Below are 24,245 nucleotides of genomic sequence, written 5' to 3' on the forward strand. Positions count from 1 at the left end.
CAGTCCCTTTCGCCCCTCCGTTCTGCTGCAGGCATACACTCCGTGCTAGTCCAAGTGTTTGAACAACTCAGAGATAAGAAATCAGTTGATTTTATGCCCAGACATACGTTTACAGGGCTTAAAAAAGGAGGGATTTTTAGGCTTGGTCTGGATAAAAAAGGCGCTTTGAAAAAGGCATCACACATAAATAGGAGGAGATCCTGGCCAGGTCCAAACGAAGCCCGAAAATGAGACTCCAACTTTCAGGCACAAATTTTGGTCCAGGATCCACATGCCAGGATTACTTATTCCCGATAATTCAGAAGTGCCCTTCTACCTGGTATTTCACAGGGTCAGGCTTAAAGGAAACAAAGGGGAGGCCCCTGCATCAAGGAATTTATGACCTATTTGGGGATTGCCAGGGGAAGGGGGGACGGCACCGCGTCTGTGCAACCACTGGCAGTGTTTCAGGCGCACTTAGCAGGAAGGGGCTAATATAAGAAGCTGGCCTGGAAAAGCAGCTTTAAAGAGAGGCGGCACGACATTAGATGCTGTAGGCGGCAGCAAGGAAGAAAAGCCCAAGGACTGAACGGCCACAGAGACCTTTCTCAGGTACAAGTGAGAAAGTTGAGAGAGTGAAGATTACAGGCAAGGACATTCCAGAAAATAAGCGCAGAAAAAGCACAGAGTGAGACCTGGTTTTCGCTTTCTATAACTGGTCATGTTTGGCCTGGCCCCTGCCCAGCACATGCCCTTCCCTGGTCCTTACCTGTGCTTCACCCTCTGGATTGAACCAGCCTGGCCTCTCCCACCCGTGTCTCTCCTGAAAGACACAGCCTTGCTGAAGAAGCTCCTGTGGGATGGAAGAAGTGGAAGGGAGGGAGAAAAGAGAATTGACAGAATGGGAGACCGATGTCCCTTTCCAACTAGAAGCCTGCAGCCAAGTAACGGGTTCCTTCGTTCAAACCAATGTGTGAAATGCAACAACACTGAAGGCACTCAGGGTGGAGGAGTGAGGAAGACCCTGACCAAGGGCCACTGGGAGGCATCGACACTATGCAAGCACTTAGCTATGGACCTGCCACAGCGGCCAGAGGCCACAAGATCAGCTTCACCACCAGAGAACAACAAGTGGCAGCGTGCTCCTGTCTGCAAGCAGCTGCCTCCCACATGCAAGGCTGGACCATGCAAGCGCAGCCATCACTTAGTGACTGCACAATCCAGCCATGACGTCCACACCTCATGGGCCTCCTTCTGAGAGAACTTCCATTTCCCTCTCAGCTCCAGTTCAACACTTAACACTGGAGTAGGGATGTCAACTATGGATCAGGAAATTCCTGGAGATTTGGGGGTGGAGCCTGGGGAAGATGAAGTACAATGCCATACAGTCCAATCTTCAAAGCAGCCATTTTCTCTGCAGTTCAGAGATCAGTTATAATTTCAGAGATCTCTTGGAGGTTGGCAATCCTACACTGGAATCTATTTATAGATTTGGCTGCTAGCCGTTGAATGTTCAGTTGCCATCTGCAGAGCATTGAAGAGAAGCACAAACTAGACCAGCCACTCTCAGGAGCCAGGGCTGGCTCAGGCTCATCGTTGAGTTGACCTTGAATAACAAAATCAGATATGCCCCTCGGTATTATGCGAAGAGGCCCAACGACCTTCCTCAATAACTACTAGAGAAGTTTCCAGGGTGTAGGCTTTCAAGAGTCAACCACCCTTTGTCAGATATATATATATATATATGATGAAGGAAGGTTTGACTCTCAAAAGCTTATATCCTGGAAATCTTGTGGGTCTTTAAGGTGCTACTCGACTCGGACCTTATCAGAGAGGTCTCACTGTGGCCTAGGGGTTCTGATCCAGAACTGGACAAAGAGAGGGAGAGTGATCAGTAGGTTTAATTTTTTGATGTGAAATTTATTTTTATTTATAGTCCATCTTTCTCACTGGGACTCAAGGCAGATTACAGGTATGATAAAAACTGATGTTACTGTGAAGGGGTGAAGTCAAAAGTATCTGCAAAGAAAACTCCAACCTTCCACTTTTCTGTGCATTTTTTCAAAGAAGTTTGCTGTTATTCTTCTTCCACCTGCTGCCACTTGGGTGCCATTCCTCCCCCACGAAGGACTGCTTGGACTCAGTCAATCAGGGAACACACAGTGAACATTATGAGAGCTCAACACCAATCAGCTTTGAGTATGGAATGACATCAGACTCTCCAGTCCTGTTGCTCTCGTTCTGATTGGCTGGGCAACCCAGACAACATTTCTTGTTATGCTTCATTGTGGCAACTGCACTGACAGTTTAATTGCCAATCAGTGTTGTACGGCAACACTTTCACAGCAAAATAGCCCCCAATATACACAGCTACCTATGATTAGCTAGGGACAAGGGTCCCCTGGAGATGTCCCTTTGCATGCGAACTGTGCTTATTCAGGTAGCATGATTGTCGCTGGGATATGCATTGGGATGTATGGCCAGAGGCATATCTCTATGTATGTTCTCCTTCGAAGTAGCAAACTTGGTATGACTGGATCACAACCAGAGAGTTTTGACCCAGTTGCCTTGACGACAGGAATGTGTTCATTCAACCCGCCCCGCCCCCCGCCCCCATCCTCTTGCAACATTTCCTAATGGGGTGCAATCACTCAAACGGGTATGCATATTAATTTTGCAAAGGGTGAGTGTTCGTGAAATGCCCTCCACTGTTTCAGCTCAGTGCTAGCTTTTAATTCTTCCATGCTTTTCCTCTGCTTTCATATTCTTTCAAGGAGGAGGCCGAATTCAAAGCCGGCACTGCATTCCAGAAGGATTACAGACCAGCTCTGACAGCTTGGCAAATGAGCCTCCTAAGCGGCCAGCAGCCCCCCTGGGGCTATTAATGCAGATCCGGCTTCTTGACAGGATTGATCTTTTACCATCACCATCCACTGCAACCTACAGCTAGGGCTGGAGAAGGCACCGCCAGCTTAGTTCCAGGATGTGGGGGGGGGGGCACCTGGGGAAGGTAAGGCAGGGAGGGCCAACCCCAGAATTCTGTCACGTTCCACCCTCCCATCAGCCTCCTTGGCTCAGAGAAAAGCAGCATTCATGGATGGAGACTGGGGGCTGCAAATGCCCAGCTTCACTGCCCTCTGGATCAGGCCCTTCAGTTGCAAGAGGATGCATTTGGTCTTGAGTGTCTCCCTCACATTTTTAAACCTGCACATCCATATTTTATCTAAGAATGTTCTCTTCAACAATATCAGGATGGGGAGAGGGGCTCGGTCTGAAACAGAAAACTTTAGTTTTGAGGGGGAGGGAACACTGACATGTATCTCTAGAAGTCGTACTAGAAAAGAATACCTCTGAGCATGTGCAGAGTATTGTAAAAGAGCACTGCAGTGTGAGCTGTGAGACAAAGTCTGCATTAAGCCTCTCAAAGGAAGAGAGGGTGTTTTCTCCAGACAGGAGCAACAGATGGTGGAAGCGACAGAGGTGGCCATCTGGATTAGGCCACGAGTGGCTGTACCTGAATCTAGACCTCCCAGTCCTCATCTTAGTGGCCTGAGCTGGAAGCAGCGAGGCCACCAGACAATGGGCCATGTTCAGGGCAAAAGGCGCCACTCCCTGTTGGCATTCCTGGCCTGGCCCAGCCAGAGGCTTCAGACTGCCAGCCCATTCCAAGACCAGATGTTGTTTCACAACCCTGTGGTGGTGGTGGTGGTGGTGCTGAGGAGGGCTCCGTGGCCTGAGTATGCTCAGTCCCAGGTGGACCTTTGGGCAAAATCCCAACCTCGGACCCGGTGCTTCCTGGCTGAAAACTTAGGTTCCTGGACTGAAGCAGCAAACTGATTGGGTGACTAGGCTGTGTCTGTAGCCACTTGGTTTTCCCCACGTGCCCCTGCCGCTTCAGAAGTTCTCCACAGAAAGCTGAGCTCTTACCTCATGCAGGGGGTCCTTCCTTAGGTTGCGGCCTGCCAGGGGCTCATCATAAGGGAAGACGACAGAGTAGTTCTTGGCGTATGACTCGTGGCTCCGCTCTTGGATCCAGCGATTGTTTCCAGTGAGGGAGTGGTGAAATCTCCTGAAAGACAGAAAGAAAACCAAAATAACCAGGGCAAGAGTCACAGTGGTGCACCTCAAAGTGTCTAGGGAGAGATGTGTTGGTTATTAGTTAGCAGAGTGCAGAACTACACAATGGACATAATAAGAGCCACTCCCATTTTTAGCTCCATAAAATACTTTACTACATAACAGGGTAAAAAAAGGTTGCATTGGTAGAAAATAAAGAAGAGCTATCTAGCTTGGCTACATCTTGCCAGTAAGAGAGGCACAGAGTTAGTCCAAACAAAAAGCAATAAACCTCAGTATATGTTTCCAGCTAATTGCCACCCCCCACCCAAATAAACTGGTTGTCCAATAGAGAATCCCACATTTTCTTCATTAAGCATAAGGACTCCCCTTTCTATGGCAGGAACTTCACTGGACAGCTAAACGGTCCTATGCTAACTAACTAAGTTAATTTACTAAGAGCCAAGCTACAAGTGACTTTTTTCACGTGGAGAACCCTTGATTGTTTTCGCAAGTTTTCCTGGGAACTGAAGTCTGAGTGTCCTTCCCCTCTCTGTTAGAATTGCTGCCTGAAGAGCCAGGGAAAGCTGGTGGTGGCAGCAGCTTTTGTAAATCGTTCCTCCAGTCACAATCCTGCTGGACAAGAGGGCTCTCAATGATCGTTTGGGGGTTGGCAGCTGCTATTTTCTCCCTGGGTGTCCTGCTCCCAGGGAGCTTCCCCGACACGGCAGCTTACTCCAGAGCAGCAGGCTTGTGACTAGAGGAACGATTTGCAAAAGCTGCTGCTGCCACCGGCTTTCTCTGGCTCTTCAGGCAGCGATTCTAACAGAGAGGGGAAGGACACTCGGACTTCAGTTCCCAGGAAAACTTGTGAAAACAATCAAGTGTTCTCCATGTGAAAAAGTCACTTGTAGCTTGGCTCTCAGTATCAAAGTAACAGTCTAACACTTTCATGACTGAATGAAGAACACTTGCTAATTCCCAACAAGATGTCCATCAAGGCAACCCAGAAGCCTCATGCAACTGGCAGATCCATTTAAGGAGGGGGGAGAGAGGGAGGAAGGCAGTGGGGGGAGCTGGGATTCGGGTGTCCTGGGAGGCAGGCTCCGGGGATAAGGGCAGGGAGGGAGACTGGCTGAAGCAAGCAGGACCCAGTTCCCCAACACAAGCCAACTGCCACTTTGGGGTAGGTAGGGCAGTAAACACAAGAGAGTATTTTTCAGCAAAGATTTCCAGGCTGAGCCTTAATGATGACAGGCATGCTCACACACACACACACAGTGTGAAGACGCAGTTGCAGTGAAGAATCTTGCAGCATCAGAACAAAAGAACCTGTCAGCAGGTTTTGACACAGAAGAGCCTCCCTGACTGCTGCTCGGGAACAGGCGGTTTCCTTCCCACAAGTATGACAGGGAATTAAAATAAATTATGTTTTGAGTTTCAGTGACAAAACTTTATTCCCCCAGTTCCTTAAGACACAGAGTAAGAGGTGTCTTCTCTTTCCATGTAGAAAGACAAAGAGACACGTCACACGGGTGGTTAGGAGCGCACACACACATACTCCAACTTTAATCCGTCATACCATTTTCTCTCCTGGGATAAGCTCTGGGGGGTAAAAAGCGATCCTACCATTTTTCTTAGTATTTAAATCTGAAAGTACTAAAACCAGCCACAGACAGCACCAACCGGTTAGTATCTATATCATCACCAACACATCATATCTTTGTTTCATGAGCAGTTTTGTGACTGAGAGCCAAATTAGAAGAGATGCCTGACTCGTGGAGAATACGTGTCAGTTTCCCGCAAGTTTCCATGGGAAATGTAGTGAGAAAGAACCTCTGCCAGGGAGAAGAGGGAGAATCCCCCCTCTCCCTGGCAGAGGTCCTTTCTCTAGGTGTCTCATCTAGTCCACTCAGCTCCCTCTCGCCGCTGCCAGCGCGCTGAGCTCCTGAATGCATTTAGGGGAGCAAGGGGGGTGCACTGACAGCAGCAAGAGGAAGCCGCACTCCCCTTGCTCCCTTGGTGGCGGTGAGAGGGGGAGGGAGCTGCTGGCAACATTGGCTCCCCTAAATGCACTCGGGAGCCGAGCGTGCTGGCAGCAGCGAGAGGGAGCTGAGCGGACTAGACGAGGTGCCAAGAGAAAGGACCTCTGCCAGGGAGGGGGGGGATTCTCCCTCTTGTCCCCGGCAGAGGTTCTTTCTCACTACATTTCCCGCGAAAACTTGTCAGGCATGTCAGGTGTCTCTTCTAGTTTGGCTCTAAGTTAAATTTTATAATGTGACAGAATGATGTATAAACAGGGAAAGCCATGGCTTGGCATACAGAGTCCCAGGTTCGATCCCTGGCCTCTCCAACTAAAAGGACCAGGTGGCGGGCAATGTGAGAGCCACTGCCAGTCTGGTAGACAATACTGACCTTGACGGACCAATGGTCTGATTCAGTGTAAGGCAGCCATAGGCCATTTAATTTAAAAAACCAGTATTTGAGTTACTGATGTGTCAATTTGCAACACTACAGAAAAGCAGAGGTCTGGCTCTCAGCCTGCATGAAGAACCTGCTGTGAATGACTGTGAGAATGTGATGACCCAGGAAAGGAGCATGCTCCATGTCCACACTGGGTAGAAGCTGTTCCCTGGGAGACAACAAGAGCAGGGCCCCAGGTGTGAAACTCAAGGCAGGATCTGTCCAGGAGTTTTAACTGTCTTCAGAAATATATATGTGGATGTACTTACTCTGTCCAAAACAAGTTTCTCTATTATGGAGGACTGAGCCCTTAAAAAACACGAACACGCATTTAAAAAAAAATTATGACCCTTGTTTCAGGAAGTCAGGCCGGTCTTGGGACAGATGAAGCAGCTTTTTGTGCAAATGCCAAACCTATGAAAATCAGAGGTAGAAAGCCAAGTACATTTTTAAACATTTCTGCCCAGTGTTCCAGACTAAAATATAAATTAACACACGAAGGATTTTAAATGTGGTTGAAAGAAACTTTTTCTGCCTATGCAACAGAAAAAATTCTTGCCAGGAATCTGCCTGTGCAGCAACATGTTCTTCTTGGGATGATGAATGGAGAACTCCAAGTCACACACAATGTTCTTCCGCTTGCCAAAGGGGCTTCCTCCCACATTTTTCAGCTCTGGCCAGCAAGAATGCTGGTCTCCAAGAATTTCTGTGGGCTCCCGTCCAAAGCCGAGCCCCCAAGAATTCACGAGAGAGAGAGAGAGAGAGAGAGAGAGAGAGAGAGAGAGAGAGAGAGGGAGAGAGAGAGGGAGAGAGGGAGAGAGAGAGAGAGCACAGGCAGCAAGGCTGGGGTCAGGGGCAGCTCACGTGTCTCCTTTGAAACTGGAGGCACCACAGAACAAGAACGAGACTGATATGGCAAGGAAGTCACTCGCCAAGGCTGGCATCAGCAAACTCTGAGGCACGGTAGCTGCCAGGGAACCACAGCCGCCTACCACTGCCTACATTTGCCCTCCTCTGCCCACTCATGCGCCCTTTCCCCCCACCGCTCTCAAGCACTTTGCCCTTGCTCCCTGTGTTCCCAGCTGAACATGCTGCCCACCAGGGAAGGGCATGCAGGTGGTTCACAGCAGCAGCATCACTTCTGGCCCCCATGGAAACATCACTTCCAGCTGCACACACCACCCTGCCCAGCCAGGGAAAAGGCTGTGGGCAGTGCAGGTGTCTGTGAGCCTGGTGGTGAGAGCACTTGAGTGCAGGTGCGGGGCACAGGCTGGGAGGGAAAGAGAAGAAGGCCGGGTGGTGGTTAGGAGAGGGGGGGGCCTGGACACTCTGTGTCTAGGACCCCCCAAACTTGGAACCAGCCCTGTCCCTAGCAATTGTTTTAAAGCAACTGGCTAGTGCTTGTGACATCACTAACAATGAGTGATCATTTCCTCTCCCACACAATTAACACAACTAGTGCAAAGGCCAGGGTTTGGAAGAGCAAGTTTGTCTGAACAGCTGGAAGTAACCAGAATCAAGCCAAAGCATGTGGATGCCCCCTTGCCTGCCACATTCCTCTCCGACCTCTTTCCCTTTGCAGACAGTCTTCTGACTGTGAGCTGGAATGTCACATTCAATAATCAGATCCATGAGCTGCTGCTTGAGCAATCCGGGCTGCACTGGCAATGAAACACACATAACAGGCTGCCCAGGGAGATGGCTGGAACAACCCAGAAGCCACCTAAGCAACGTTTTATCAATTCTATCAAGCACAGAAACCACTGTAGCTGAAACTGTGGACCATGAAGAAGCCGCATTCATCACGGGACCTGTTCGATTGCTAATAATGGATGTTATCAGAGTAGGATGGGAAACAGCCATACTGGGGCAAGTCCCAGCACCGGAATTGGCCTAGATCAGGGGTGGCTAAACTGTGGCTCGGGAGCCACATGTGGCTCTTCCAGACATATTGTGTGGCTCCCAGTGGTCTCTGAGTATCGCCATGGCCATACATTTCATTTTAGTTGAGTTTATTTCCCTTCCTCCCTTCTTTCCTTCTCTCTTTCCATGTCTTTCCCTCCCTTTTCCTTTTTTCCTTCCTTCCTTCTTTCCATGTCTTTCATGTTTTCAGTAAAAATGTTGGAGTTGCCAGGTCTGACTCAGAAAATATCTGGGGACTTTGGGGGTGAAGCCTAGCAAGGATTGTCACTTCCAAGTCAAAGGTCAGCTGATGAATCTCCCCAAGCTCCACCCCTTCTGATGATGTCATACTGCACCAAAACTGCACCCTTTCCTGTGATGTCACTTTCAGGACACTCCCCCAAACCCACCTCTTCATCTGAAGTCACCTCAATGCACCATGTCTTGCGGCTCCCAAACATCTGACGTTTATTCTATGTGGCTCTTAAGTTAAGCAAGTTTGGCCACCCCTGGCCTAGATCCTGCTGTCTTGCCTGATAGGGCAGTTTGTTCTTTTATCCTCAGAGACAACGTTCTCATAGAAGAGGATCAAAAAAGAAGCAGCAAAATGCAAGGATTGTCTAGCTCAAGACTAACTCTTTTGGTGCCTGTCACAGAAAGTCCAAACGACGTTTCGCCACTCCCAGGTGGGGCATACTCTGCCAGGAACTTCCCTGGCTCAGGTCTGACTGGGATTTGCTGGGTTCTTGTGGTGCTCATTCCAATGAAACTTGTGCAGGAGAACATCCTGGTGGATTGCACTTTGTGGGCTGCAACTGATTACCTCCCCAAATACTCATCTTAATGGTACCTCAGATCCTACATCTGCGGCGACTGCCCCACTGTGCATTTGGTCTCCTCTGGAAGTAACTGCATTGGCAAATTTTGGCTCACCAGCCCCCAAAGCCAGAAAGGAGGGACACCTTTCCTTCTGTGCTTACTCCCTATCAAAATTATCAGCACAATTATTAACTTAAGTGTATCAATCACAGCAAAAATGGAAATCACGTCACCTCCACCCTTTAACACCCCCAAACGCAATTACTGCATAGCTGCAGTCCTGCTTTGCCCCTGACCCACGCTGATCACACAGAAGCAGAAGGAAAGCAATGAGACCGGGCTGACATGTAAATTAATGGTGGCTATTAAGTGCAATCAATTCCCAGCCCCTCAGACAGGGAAATAGCTGCCGACAAACCAGACCTGCAGTTGCAGAAAAATCCATCAGCTGCTAGAAATCCACATTTGACAATGATCGTCTGGCATAAGAAACCTGCAGGTATAATCCTAGTCTGGAATACTGAGCAAGGCCTAAAAGTTGCAGGTATTTCAGCTGGCAAAGGCCAGTTCAGACAGTTCTTGCAGATGGTAAAGGTTGTGGCACAGGTGGGGGATCATTCACACAACCAAACTGACATGGCAAAGAGGTGGGCTGGACAGGTTCATCCACAGGCCAAGGTGGCCAGAGATTGTGTCAATAGGCACTCAGGTCACAGTTCAATTCCATGTCACTGAAAGTGTGGCAAGGATATTCAGCTGCCAACCTACAGTTCCTGGTATGAATCACTCCTCTTTCTTAAACTGGCTAGGTTGCCCTTCTACTTATTTATGCTGAACCATCAACTTGCTTGGCAGAGTAACAAGTTCAGGCATTATCTGCAACTCACAGGATCTTTAACCCACCAGGGCTAGCACACCTATCCAGAGCAGACCATGGCCACTCCGGACTTCGGCCTGGCCCAGCGCCGCCTCCCCCAAGAGCCCGGCCAGGCCCACCATCGGCTGCCAACCCCGATGCCCACTGCCTTACCCAGCCCAGAGAAGAGACAGGATGCTGATGGAGTGAAGAAGCTGGGGAAGAAGCAGGCAGAGGCAGCTAAGCCCACAGCCGGCCAAACAGCGTGACAGCAAACACCGGCTCCACAGTCGCTGCAGCTATGATCTCTGCGGGAGCCGGCAACAACGGGATGGCATGAACAGACGCCGAGGCAGGGCGGCACCCAGTTGGGCCAGCGGAAGGGACACCCACCTGAGGGGGGGAGGGCAGGGAAAGAGGAGCTGGGAGAATCCATGGGGCGGGAGCCTTGGGAGGAGGGGAGGGACATGGATGATAGGCAGAATGAGGGCTGGGCACGAGGCAAAGGAGCTCAGGTGCCAGGGATGGGGGGACACTGGGGAAGAGGGAGGAACAGAGGCCATTGGTGACCTAGGGGAAGGGGCGGGAAGGAAGGGCACTATAAAGGGGAGAGCTCCCAGTGAAGCCAGGGAGGAGAAGGCTGATGGGACCCAGGATGCAAGCGAGACGTAGGTCCCCGTCTAGCAGGCAGCAGGAGAACTAGGTGACGCAACTCCATCATCTGCCTATTCTGAGGCCAAGGTAGACCGCCTGTCAGTCCCTGGCAGTTAGATCCCCCAAGTTCTCCACAGTTAACACACAGGTGTTCCAGCTGAAGTGACTTTATTAGAGATCCATTCAGTTCAAGGTGCTCAGACAGTGGAATTGGCAGAAGTGACGTATGTGGGGCTAGCAGTGTTAGTTATAGGGGATATTCCCGCCTACAAGGAGGAAGCTACAAGGGGCTCGGCCATACTAGACTTGATATTAACCAACAGGGAAGAATTGGTAGATGAGATGAAGGTGGTGGGGACCTTAGGGGGAAGTGACCATGTCCTCCTTGAATTCCAGTTGCTGTGGGGAGCCAAGGAAGTTCGTAGCCAGACTCGTAGGTTAGATTTTCGTAGGGCCAACTTCGATGAACTCAGAGGCTTGATGAGAGTCATTCCATGGGGGAGTGTGCTGGAAGGGAAAGGAGCGAGTGAAGGGTGGGCCCTTCTCAAACACGAGCTTTTTCAAGCTCAAGCCCTCACTATCCCAGCAAGACGGAAACATGGTAAGGGCTCCAAGAAACCGATGTGGATGCACAGAGAGCTCCAGAATAAGCTAAGGGAGAAAAAGGAAATGTTCAGGAAATGGAGAGAAGGACAGACCTCTAAAGAGGAGTATATGAGGGTTACTAGGCACTGCAGATCAGCCATCAGAGAGGCCAAAGCTCAGTATGAGCTGGATCTGGCCAGGAGGGCTCGCTACAAGAAGAAAAACTTCTACAGATATGTGAGAAGCAAACACAAGGTAAAAAAGGCAATTGGACCGCTGTTGGGAGTAGATGGAGAAACTCTGATGCAGGACAGAGAGAAAGCAGACAGGCTTAATGACTTTTTTGCCTCTGTTTTCTCCCTGAAGAACTGAGGCACATCTAGAGATAGTAGAAAATGTGGCAGGACACCTGAGTGGCTAATTGACATTGACAGAGAGGTTGTGGAGAGGCATCTGGCTGCATTGGATGAATACAAATCCCCTGGGCCGGATGGGGTGCACCCAAGAGTGCTGAAAGAACTTTCCAGAGAACTTGCAGAACCCCTGTCCATCATCTTCAAGGCCTCCTGGAGGACTGGGGATGTGCCACAAGATTGGAGAAGAGCAAATGTTATCCCAATCTTTAAGAAAGGGAAGAAGGATGACCCGGGAAACTACAGGCCGGTCAGTCTGACTTCTGTTGTTGGGAAGATATTAGAACAGATTTTAAAGGGATCAATCTGTAAGCATCTGAAGGACCGCTCAGTGATCCGGGGAAGTCAGCATGGTTTTGTTCCTAACAGATCTTGCCAGACCAACCTGGTTTCCTTCTTTGATGGAGTGACCAGCTTACTGGATCGGGGGAACTCTGTTGACGCGATTTATCTGGATTTCAGTAAAGCTTTTGATAAGGTCCCCCATGACATTCTGATGGGCAAACTGGAAGACTGTGGAGTGGACTACAGGACAGTTCGGTGGATAGGGAACTGGTTAGAGGACCGCACTCAAAGAGTGGTGGTCAACGGCATTTCATCAGATTGGAGGGAGGTGTCCAGTGGGGTGCCGCAGGGCTCGGTTTTGGGCCCGGTACTTTTCAATATTTTTATCAATGATCTGAATGAAGGAGTGGAAGGGCTGCTCATTAAATCTGCTGATGATACCAAATTGGGAGGAGTAGCAAACACCCAAGAAGATAGAATTAAAATTCAACAAGACCTGAATATTCTGGAGAAGTGGGCAGCTGTGAATAGGATGCAATTCAACAAAGACAAGTGCACAGTATTACATCTGGGCCACAAAAATGGGAAGCACAAATACTGGATGGGGGATACACTTCTGGGCAGTAGTACATGTGAAAGGGATCTTGGGGTAAGAGTGGACTGTAAACTAAATATGAGCAGTCAGTGTCGAAATTGCAGGAGGTCATAGCCATCTCCATACTGCCTTGGTCAGGCCACACCTGGAGTATTGTGTGCAGTTCTGGAGGCCTCACTTCAAAAAGGATGTGGCCAAAATCGAGAGGGTGCAGAGGAGAGCGACGAGGATGATCAGGGGTCTGGAGACTGAGCCCTACGAGAAAAAGCTAAGGGCCTTGGGAATGTTTAGTTTGGAGAAGAGGAGGTTGAGGGGGGACATGATTGCTCTCTTTAAATATTCGAAAGGCTTTCATTTGGAGGAGGGCAAGGAGCTGTTCCAGTTGGCAGCAGAGGGTAGGACGTGAAGCAATGGGCTTAAATTACATGCACAAAGGTACCGGCTGGATATTAGGAAAAACTTTTTCACAGTCAGAGTAGTTCAAAAGTGGAATCAGCTGCCTAGGGAGGTGGTGAGCTCCCCCTCACTGGCAGTTTTCAAGAAGAGGCTGGATGAATACTTGTCAGAGATGCTTTAGGCTGATCCTGCACTGGGCAGCTGGTTGGACTAGATGGTCTGTATGGCCCCTTCCAACTCTATGATTCAATGATTCTATGATTCTTTGGGATAGAGGACCGTTAACAGGGGTGGGGGTTGGAGTGAGACATTGTTTTAGAGTAGACAGTGAGAAAGATGAATTTATCTTTGGTTCTCAAGAAGAATACATTTCAAGCCAGTTTCAGCTGGCAGTCAAGGACACTGGCTCAGAGGAGCAAGAAAGTGTAAGTAAACATTTGCGAGATAACCTACTGGCATTGCAGCAATAAAGAACTTCCCATAGTCTCAGAGACCAGAGGCAGAGCCCATATACATTCATGGCAGATATGCAGGAGGTGTATTTGACACCTCCCCACCAACGTGCCCAGGAAGACGGCTGAGGGCAGAGCCAGCCGGTTGGGCAGGGCGGCGGTTCACAGCACCAGCTGCAGTCCTTCCATTAAAAATGGGATCTGGTCACTGTTGCCCGTGATCTGATCACAGCCTTTCAGATATCAGCTCAGATGCAGGTGCAAGACTACCATGGATTATAAACATAATCTCACCAGTGCCTAAAGAATTACATGAGCCCCCAGGCCAGTTTTAACCTCGAAAGGCCTAAATGGTCAGGGACTAGGAGATCTGAAGAACCACCTGCTCCCAGATGAACCTGCCTGGCAAATGAGGCTGCCATCAAAGGCTCTGTTCAATGTTCCCGCCCCCCCCCCCTTGCAGACAAAAGGTGGAAGTGGCCAAAGGCAGCAGGGCCTTCTTTGTGCTGACTCCTCTGCTTTGGAACTTCTGAAACCAACTCTATTAACCAGCAGCTCCAATGATTATAGCTGTAAAACCTCATCCTGAGTCTCCTTCTAATCAGCAAGTCACCTTCCTAATCTCCTCATCTCATCTGAAGAAAAAAAGAGTCAGCTCAATACCTCTCCGCTGCCTGGATTAATCCTGCCGCCCCTGGGAACCTGAACAAAAGAAACATGCACTCTTTCTCTCAGTGACCAGGGTAGGAAGCTGCTTACCTGATATCATAGCCATACATGTCCTTTTCAGGACGCCCATGAACTATCCAGTGGGCCAGCTCCTTCCCACAGCCACCGCCTAGCATCATTCCTGAGGACAAGGAAAGGGAAAGAGGGTCATTTGTGTGGAGCTGATGCTGCTCCTGGGGCAGGAAAAAAGAGCAAGAGTCCAGGAGCACCTATAAGGCTAACAAAATTTATGGCAGAGTAGGAGCTTTCATGAGCCACAGCCCACTTCTTGAGATACCTGGAGCACAGCCACATTCAGCCCCCTTTAAAAGGCAGCTTTAAAATGAGAGGCCTTTCTGTTCTCTTGCCTAAAGATATCAGGGCAGAAAGGGAAGCAGGAACTGGTTCTGACGTACAGCACAGCACTGGCAGAAAATAAAAATTGGCCCACAGGCCTAGTGCTGCAAAGCTCTTCAAGGCAGAGTATAGCGAAGTCCTTTGCCTTAACAGGCATTTGCCAGGGTGAAAACATCTGCTGAGTGACAGAAATATAAAATATTGTGCCTAGTTGTCAGAGACAGAGATGGCTGGACCCTAATTAGGTTTGCCAGCCCCCAGTGGGGGAACATTGGGGGCAGGCGAAGCATGCCCCTGTGCACTCTGGCACACTCCACATTTTGCCAGGAATGACATTATAGGTCCAGCATCCATCTGGTACATTTCCTTCTCTGGTGCAGCTCTGTGCTCACGTGCGCACATGCTCCTGGCCTGTGCAATGATATCACTTCTGGGAGGTGATGTCATTGCATGGGTTGCGGGGCACCCTGGGAGCACTCCGGCACTCCTCATGGAGCCGAATCGTGCTTGATTCAGCCTGATTTGGGCTGTGCTGCACTGCCTGGGAGCACACTGCACCACCCGGGAATGAGCCCCAGAAGGCACGGTCCCCACCCCAGCCAGGGAAGCGGGGGCAAGGGGTGGAAGGTGGGAGCAGGGGATCTCCCACCCCCAGTGGGGGACTGGGAACCCTAGTCAGCCCCAATTTAGTGTTTGGGGCTGATTTCTACTCAATTGGCCCGACACAATGTATTACACAGGTAAGTGCCCCCCCCCCCCAGCACAACCCCCCAACCCTTCGTATTCCCCACTTCCGCCCCTTAGGGGCCTGGCAACTCTAACCCTGACCCAAACTCGGCGTGTGCATTCTGCAACCAAACGGCCCCTCAAGGAAAGCGATGAAGATGGAGAGAAACTTTGTTGACCATGCCAAAGGCAACATGGACTAGACAATGGCGGAAAGCTGGGCAAACCCCTGGGCCACTTCTCCACTCAAGCAGCTACTCTGGGTGGTACATGCTGCAATTCTAAGCAGAGTTCTAGCCACTGACTTCAGTGGGCTTAGAAGGGTGTAACTCTGTTTAAGATTGCCCTGAAAATAAAGTGCCAGTTACAGTTGCCAAATAGCTGTCCACTGGAAGTGCATGATTTTGCCACTTCTGGCCAGTTGCTAGATTGTTTTCCCCCCACGTAACAGAGAAAACAGGCTGGTTTTTTGCTGTTCACCACTTTTTGAAGGCAAAGGAGTTTGCTACACTGTTCCTCTAATTGCTTTGCAGATTAGATTTGTGGGCAATTTTTACTTTCATTTTCAGTGGGAGTTTTTCTGTGCCTCAAAAGGAAGCTTCTCTGTGTCTGTTATTTTTCTTTTTAAAAACTGAGGTTTCATTTGCTATTGAGTTTGATTTCTGTTAAAACCTAGTGGCCAGGTCAGTCTGATCAGACATATATTTACTCAGCGGTATGTCGGAGCATGAAGTTCAGCTCTGCATGGGACTGCAGCCATGAATGTATGAAGCCGCCTTACTCTGAGTCAGACCTGCGCTGTCTCTCCTCAGACTGGTCTCAACTACAGATCACTCCCAGACCTGCTGCCAGAGGTCACTCTGTTTGGAGGTGTCAGCCTCTGAGCTTGGGGACTTTCTACATTCAAAGCACGCGCTCTGCCACTAAGCTATACCTCCAAACCTAATCCGGAAAAACTGTCTCTGAAAAGGTGGACCCTGCTCTTTGAACCACTGCCACCATACATGCGTTAGACATTTTTAAGGTCTAACTCTTTTTTCTTGGAACACTTCGTTCTTGTCCTCTTGACTTTTGTAAGGAATTCTTTTGACCACGAATTCAGACAAAATATTGTTCTAGCCCTTTGAACAGCAAACACATATTGGTTATAACAAGCTCAAATACTATACAATAAGGATAATATATGACACAGAGCAAACAAACCACAAATAAAGTTATGGAGTCGCCCAATTTCCCCCATATGCTCACCGGAAAATGCACATGTTGTACAGTATTTGAGTTTGCTGTGAAAACTGAAAATCTGAAAGGGCAAAAGGGTTTTTTTTAAAGCTACAAAATTAATCATAGATTTAATAATTTCAAATGTTCATTAACTTACAAAAGGTTGAAGATGGAAAGTACCAAAGATCACCAGTTTAATTCTTTAATTCTTGCTTTGTGTGTGGCAGAAATGTGGACTGCTCCTTTTCATACTGCTAGTAAAAAGTCTGATTAGTCTAGAAACGATCTTCTTGGTACTCTCATCTTCTTGGTATTATCATGGTGGGATTGGACTTCACAGCTGGCTAGTGGCAACTAATGCCTAGCTACCACCACAACCTGCACCCTCGGGCCAAGACTGTCTTGGCATGGTGATGTGAAGGCCCAACAGGAATCGATAAGTGTCAATATGGACTTGCTCCAAATGAATGCAGGGCCACAAGCATCCTGCTTGCCCTGCTACTAAGCCGCCTGCCCACCTGGCCAACAGCCAGTACCAGGACCAGCCACCAGAAGGCAAGAAGTAGCCTACCAGCAGAGCCAGCCAGAGGATCAAGGGGAGAGAGAGACCCCGTGAGCTGGTGGGTGAGAATGCCTGCAGGGGTTTTGTGGTCTCTGTGCTGTGACTTCACTTCCTGTGTGCTTCAGTTCACCTAATGGAGGCTTAATGTGCAGCAATGAGCAACTGATGCTCCTCATGGCATGTAGGTAAGTAACATCCCATTACTTCTCTGACAAAGGAAGGGGGCGTTTTCCCCTAGACCTGTTGACAGCCCTGCGTACAGCTTGGCTCACTTCCTTGAGGTGGTCTGAGCTTTGCAGTCTCTGCTCTGATTCACTGATTTTTGCCCTTAGAGACTCTGGGACTCTGTATTTCCTATCCTTAAAACATATTGTTTGTTTTCCAGAGTGTGTTCTAAATGCTTTATTTCTTAATCATACACTGCATACTAGTTTGTTATAAAAGTGAATGTATCAACTCAGCTGCCTTCACCTTTCAGTTCTTGCTTTGCACTTGGGGCAGAAGAGGAACCTGGACTTAGGTGGGTTTATCTGCTTTGGCTTGTTACCATGTACAGGTGTATCATGAAGTGGGGCAAGTATATCTTACAGAACAGCTGAGCACCTTAGCTGAATAGAGTCCTTTCTGTCAGCTCTGCCCTTCTATATCTCACCTGTGCCTCTGGGCAGATGGTTTCCACCCCTCGATTTTACTGGCCATGTCCTGGGGTCTGTGAGGCCTGGGTTAGTCTCTTCCCCTGGGCAGCCAGCTTTGTCCCTTCCAAGAGCTGCTGCCCCACTACAGCTTGGCTTGTTCTCGGTAGCCAGCATCACAGGAGAAGGATCTGGGCGGAGCTGAACCTGCTGTTGCTTCTCCAACCTGTTCCAACTACTGTTTGGGGCCAAACTGAGTGAGCCCCTGCAGCCTTGCCAGTGCTGCTGGGGCTCCTGCAAGAGGGGAGGGTGGCAAAATACCCACCCAGGTTCTCGCTGTTTCTCCCAAGTGTGGCCCATTCAGAGGCTTCATGCTGCTGACCAGTCACTGGTGCCAGTGGCAGGCACAGACCGCTTGGCTCCTGAAGAGGACTCAGAAGCCCATGCCCACTCCACCCATTGTACCTGCCCCAAAGACTGGTGGGCATTTTTTGTTGCTTTGAGGGAAGAAAGTTGTCTCTTACCAGCACTGTTGAAACCGCAACCCAGGAAAAAGCCTTGGACCTCTGGCGCTTCCCCCATGAGAGGCTTGTGGTCAGCAGTGAAGGATTCTGAAGGACATCAATCCATTAAACATCCCAAAGCAGGCATAGCTTCCAAATGGAAGCAGAAAAAACCTTCCAACACTTACAGATTGGTACAGCCGTTTATGGGATTATTTCACAATGGAAAAGATCTTGGAACGTCTAACCCAGTTAAAATCCCCAAACTATACATCCTACCTATTAGAGCAATGACTCCCAGTTTCAGAGTATCTTCCAAGGAACGATTCTATGGCATAGACATCCACAGAAATGGAGTACTATCAAATGTTGACTTACCTATGATTAAGTTGTAAAGGAAAGAGTGTTTTCATTTTGTACCAATGATAAGGCTTAACATATGTTATATGTTAATGTTGTTATCCGCCCTGAGCCTGCTTGCGGGGAGGGCAGAATACAAATAAGATAAAAAAAATTAAAAACATACAAAAATAAAAATGTGTATAAAAATATTAGGATTATCTACCACTGTTTGTATGTATCATTATAAATATTTAAGATGTTATAAGTTAATGGTTAATAATTTATGCAAAACTCTTGAGAAATATGTAATAGTTAAAAGATAAAAAATGAAAAATTACTGAAAAAATGTAAATTTAAAAAATCCATTAAACATCCCTTTGTCCAGCCCCCTGGGATCAGCCCTTGCTGCAAGAAGCGCAAGGCAGTGCTCAGAGAATGCCCCTTCTCCACTTTCTCCTCATAACAGCCCTGTGAGGTAGATCAGGCAACTGGCCCAATGGGATTCATGGCTGAGTGTGTTTATTTGAACTCAGGTCTCCCCACTCTCACCACATTGGCTCCCTTGAGAATTGGCATCCACAGTTGCTCTGCTCACGCTAGGAAAGAAAATCTGCGGGTGGCAGGCAAACAGAGGGTGCTGTGCATTAAAAGAATACCAACAAGAGGGCAACCTCTCTGAAAGTGTGGCATTCAGCTGCAAAACTTCAAGGAGTCTCGAAGGGTGGCTCCCTGCCTTTATAGTTGGCACTATCCAGAGCAAACAAGCAGACCCTTCCATGCTGGATGTTTCCACAGCCCAGGAGTGACGTTCCAGTCAATAGGAGGGGAAGGATCAGTGAACCCTCAGAAATTATCCTTGGCTTGTCAGACATGCACAAAACACTTCAGACGTAGACCAAGGATGGCTGCTTGCCATTGCAAATCCCCAGCTGCAACTATACTGTGAACAAATCAAGCCCCACTGCCCAGGACCCTTGTAAATGTCATGTTTTATCTGGTTCAGGCTAGGAGACGTGTCCTGCTTTCCTTTCAAGCAAGTGTTACAACATCCCCTGTGGGAAGGAAAGGTTTTCTTAAAACTGTTTTGTCTAAAAATGGAAATACACCACCAATATGGAAGCAAATTGAGCCCACTGGCTGCATTCTCGGGCCCCAACCATGACCTAGCTTGAGAACGAGATCTGCAGCATGGACCGATATGGTGGTTCTTCTGCTCAGAGCTCACGTATTCATCATCAATGAGGGGAAGAGCTTGAGCCGAGATCACCTGAAGGGGAAATCGAGCAGACCCTTATTGTTCCATCAGCAGAACCAGGGGAGGATGGGATTTCTCCCTGAACTCCCTGGGGATGGGGGGATGCCCAGTTCTGAACACAGGACTGGCACCTGAGATCTTTTCAGGGAGGAGGCTAAATTGGCCCACTCCAGGGAGACCCCAGCATGGTGGAAAACTCTGGCCCATCTGCTGACTCTGAGCAGCCTGGATTTGAAGTTCCTCCACTGGAATTTCGCTCTGTCCCCCCAGACCCTGGGGCAAAGAATGGGACAGGATCCAACCCAAGAGTCCACCAGAATCTGCCTCCACCCAGCAGGAGCAATGGAGTCAGTGGGCTCGTACTGAGGTCGCTGAGAGGAGGCGCAGTGCCAGGATAGCAGCCCTGGAACCAGCCTGGAACCAGGCTAGGCCGAGTGCTCTGCAGGATTCTGGCCCAACTCTCACTAGGAGACTTCCAGAAACAGCCTGCAGAGCAGCTGGGGCTGCTTTTCCACAGTTTATTTAAATAAAGGGCACTGCTGGATCAACCAGTTCACAAGGTCATGACCTTTGTGAGCCCTCTCCTGTGCTCTACACCAGCCAAATGGTGTAGTCTACAGAGTAAAATCTGGCCTCTCAAGCTGGCAGACAAGGAAGCCTGAAGGCCAGCATCCCGCAGGTGTGATTGTTTGCTCTTCTGGAAACCCCCACTTGAGAAGGTATCAACCACTACCATGGTACATTGATCCAAGTCAGAGTGCTACCCCACTAAATCCTTTCACTTTATTTCATTTACACCCCACAATTCTCCCAATGGGGATCCAAGGCAGCTAACATTGCTCCCCTCTCCCCCATTTTTCCTCACAACAACCACCCTCTGAGGTAGGCTAGGCTGAGAGTATGTGACTGTCTCAAGGTCACCCAGCAAGCTTCCATGGGGATTCGAACATGGGTCTCCCAGATCCTGGTCTGACACTCTAGCTGCTACACCAGGCTGGCTCGCTGAAGGAGAAGGAATATTATAATAATTTTCTTCTGTAGTCTGACTTTCTGACTGGGACCCAAAATAGATTACTTGTACAGTAAGAAAAAAAAATCAATATACCTTAGTTGTTGTAGATTTTTCAGGGTGTATGGCCGTGGTCTTGGAATTGTAGTTCCTGACATTTCGCCAGCAGCTGTGTCTGGCATCTTCAGAGGTGTAGCACCAAAAGACAGAGATCTCTCAGTGTCACAGTGTGGAGAAGATGTTGGCAGGTAATTTATATCTACTCAGGAAGGTGGGTTTGGGCAGAGTCAAACCCACCTTCCTGAGTAGATATAAATTACCTGCTAACATTTTCTCCACACACTGACACTGAGAGAATTCTGTCTTTCGGTGCTGCACTTCTGAAGATGCCAGTCACAGCTGCTGGCAAAATGTCAGGAACTACAATGCCAAGAACACGGCCATACAGCCTGGAAAATCTACAACAAGGAATGTTCTCCGGCAGTGAAAGCCTTCGACAATAAATCAATATACCAATTATAAAATATGGTAACATTTGAATCTAACAGTGAGAATTCCTAATAAGACAAAATGATGCCCTTGGGCTGGCATTGTATAACAGGAGTGGAGGAGCCAGAATACATGCAAACATATCTGTTTCGGGCAACAAGACCATCCGCGTACTAAAGTCATCTCCTGAGATGAACCATCACACCTCAGCTTTTCTCCTTCTTCAAGAGCACCCTCCTGAGCAATTCTGTCTCGCTTGCTTCTCCAGCAATTAAGCTGGATCAATCACCCCATATCTCTTAACTAAGTCAGCTGGACCCCATAAAAGTGGGGAGCACCGTGTCCTTCAGAGCCTCAACCTTCCCAACCAGCATTACCTCCATCAGCAGGTGATTTGGAAAAAGAAATATAGAGCTGGGTGCCATCAGCATATGGACAACACCCGACCAGAAAACTGAGGGAACAAAGTTCAAATGAATTTTTAAGGGATTGGGAAAAACTCAAAGAATACTTGGAAAATAAATGGGATGTAAAAGGTCAATTGTGGTCTATAAATAACTATTGAAGTGTGTAGGATAATGGGGTAAGCTATATGTATGAACTTTACCTTTGAAAATAAGGATAAATAATAGAATAGAAGGAATATCTTAAGAATTAAAAGGGTTTTAGTGCTGTTGGGAGTGAAGGGAGAGGGAGGGAGGGAGGGAGGGTGGGGAATGTATACATTAATTGGTAACTGTAAAGTAATTGCTATAGAGAGAAAAAAATGAAGTTGACTTTGTATGTAATAATTATGTTAACCTACCCAATAATTTTTTTTTTTTAAAAAAGCATATGGACAACACCCAACTACAAAGCCACACATGGTTTCTCCTAAGGGCTTTACAAAGAGGCTGAGTCATATGGGAGACAAGGCTGATAGATCCCACAGCTCGGAAGACTTGTCCCCAACAGCAACGTTCCGAATCCTGCTCCTAAATAACTATTTGATCGAAACCGAAGCACGTCTCTTAACCCCCAACTTCTACCTCCAAGAATTTCTAGAGGATTGCATGGTCCGCTGGATCAAAGGCTACTGATAAGTCTAGTTGTCAGGTTCTGACTGTGTTAAGCTAAAGAGACTCCATTTTAATCCTGTCAGTATATTAAGTGTTTTCTTTGCAGGTGGCAAGCCTTCCGCGGGAAGCTCACAGAGAGAAGAGGAATGTTATGCCTACATATATCTGCCTTTCAGACACCCTTGGGAAACTTTCACTTTCTCACCCTCGGGCCGACTGTTTTGAGAACTGAGAGGGAGGATGGGGCCTGCAGGGAACTGTTATTCTGTACCTATGCTTTTGCCTGTCATTCGTAACAATATCTAGCTCAGCCATGATCCCTGTATCTTGGAGTACAGTAAAGCCTTTTGAAATCCATGGGCTATTGTGTCATTGCAAAGGGTAGTCTGGATTACAACTTTTGTTCAAGCCACAGTCTGACACTAGTCAGGGCAGCAGAGAGGTGTCACCTTTGTCTACACTGAGATGGGATTCCTCCACTAGTGTTATGCACAAACTTGTGCCCTAGGTGTCCCTCTCGCCAATCACAATAAGAGAGACACACCACGGAGTCCTGTTGAATTGAAGCAAAATAGATTGTTTAATTAAACAACGGAGGAGCAATTTTACACAGGAGTAGATGGTCTCCTTGTGTCCAAAGCTCATCAAAGCCACAATAGAAGTGCAAAGCAATTTATACCCTCAGGTTAATTATAATAATATTTGTTATCTTATTGGCTCATAGTCTTGACACAGGTGTCTAGGTTTAGTTTGATTGGAAGATGAAAGTCTAAGTCAGCCACTTAATTGGGGAAATTCCAAGATTTGCAGTTCCTTATCTTGTCCTTGTGCCTGTTCCTCTGGAAGGACACCTTCTGTGGGTGGAAAGGAATGTTCCCCCACTTATCTGTCCTTGTGCCTGTTCCTCTCTTTCGCAGCCTTGAGAGAGATAAGGCTAAAAGTGGCTGACCTAGCTTGCTACATTAATCAGTTTTACAAAAATCTCTCTTGTATTGATTCCTATTAGAATCCTATAGGACAGGGATGGGCAATTGTTTTGGCTCGGGGGCCACTTTGTGGAAGCGGAGGGTAGCGGAGGGCCGCACCTTTTAAAATGATTGCATTCATTAGTTAACTTTGCATTTCAGAAAAGGTATAAATTGTATCATAAAAATCAATAAATATAAATTAAATAAAATAGTGGTAGTTTTATTCAATTTATTTATTGTGCTAATTTCATATCATCCTACAAATGTAGGAATGAAGGAAATGAAGGAAATCTCGGTTCAAGGCGGATTTTTCTGACTGTCTTGGCGGGCCACAAAAAACTCTGTAGCGGGCCGCATGTGGCCCGCGGGCCGCAATTTGCCCACCCCTGCTATAGGATAATATAACATTTGTGTGACATTTCTACAGGTGCATCTCTACAAGCAGTATATTGTTTAGTCCTCAATTCTTACAGAGTTTTACCATGTTTTAACATACATTCTTCTTTGGTCTTCTTGTTTCAAGTGTCATATTCTTGCAGGTTGCATTACAAATACTACAATGGCTCCTGAGCATAGAAAAGGTGCAAGGCATGTAATACTGAAAGGCACAGAAGTGGTATATAAAATCTCTTTCTTCAAATCCATATTCCTCACTAGGACCACCAGGACCAGCTCTGCCCCATAATCCAGACTGAGAGTGAAAAGGGTCTAGGGAGTTGCTCTTCAAACTTTTTCTATCATTTTGCCCAGGAAGAACAAATTACATACTGAGCAATTATTAGCCACATCATTCTTGTCTAGCAATTTTTTTATTAACAAATGGATGACTGCCTGTATTACGGCACGAAGGAACCTGAGTCAGTGATCGATGCAGTCGTTATATGCTTTAAGTATCCACGACTGCAAAGGTCTAATGTATAAGTGTCTGTCTTTACATTTCTTTATTATGATCAAAGATCA

At 47.9% G+C, this 24,245-nt stretch overlaps 1 protein-coding gene across 2 annotated transcripts in view; it reads right to left on the reverse strand.

The window, feature by feature from the left end:
- The window catches only part of SARDH (sarcosine dehydrogenase), a 112,682-nt gene that overhangs the window by 37,841 nt on the left and 50,596 nt on the right, over positions 1-24,245 (reverse strand). For both annotated transcript variants that reach the window (XM_054997417.1, XM_054997418.1), the window contains exons 9-12: positions 18,186-18,272; positions 14,215-14,305; positions 3,907-4,048; positions 749-832 (exon numbers count right to left, since the gene is read on the reverse strand). In XM_054997417.1, coding sequence (XP_054853392.1) covers positions 749-832; positions 3,907-4,048; positions 14,215-14,305; positions 18,186-18,272 — 404 coding nt within the window. The remainder of the gene's footprint in view (positions 1-748; positions 833-3,906; positions 4,049-14,214; positions 14,306-18,185; positions 18,273-24,245) is intronic.

The sequence above is a fragment of the Eublepharis macularius genome, chromosome 14 (genome assembly GCF_028583425.1).
Source record: "Eublepharis macularius isolate TG4126 chromosome 14, MPM_Emac_v1.0, whole genome shotgun sequence".
NCBI lineage: Eukaryota > Metazoa > Chordata > Lepidosauria > Squamata > Eublepharidae > Eublepharis > Eublepharis macularius.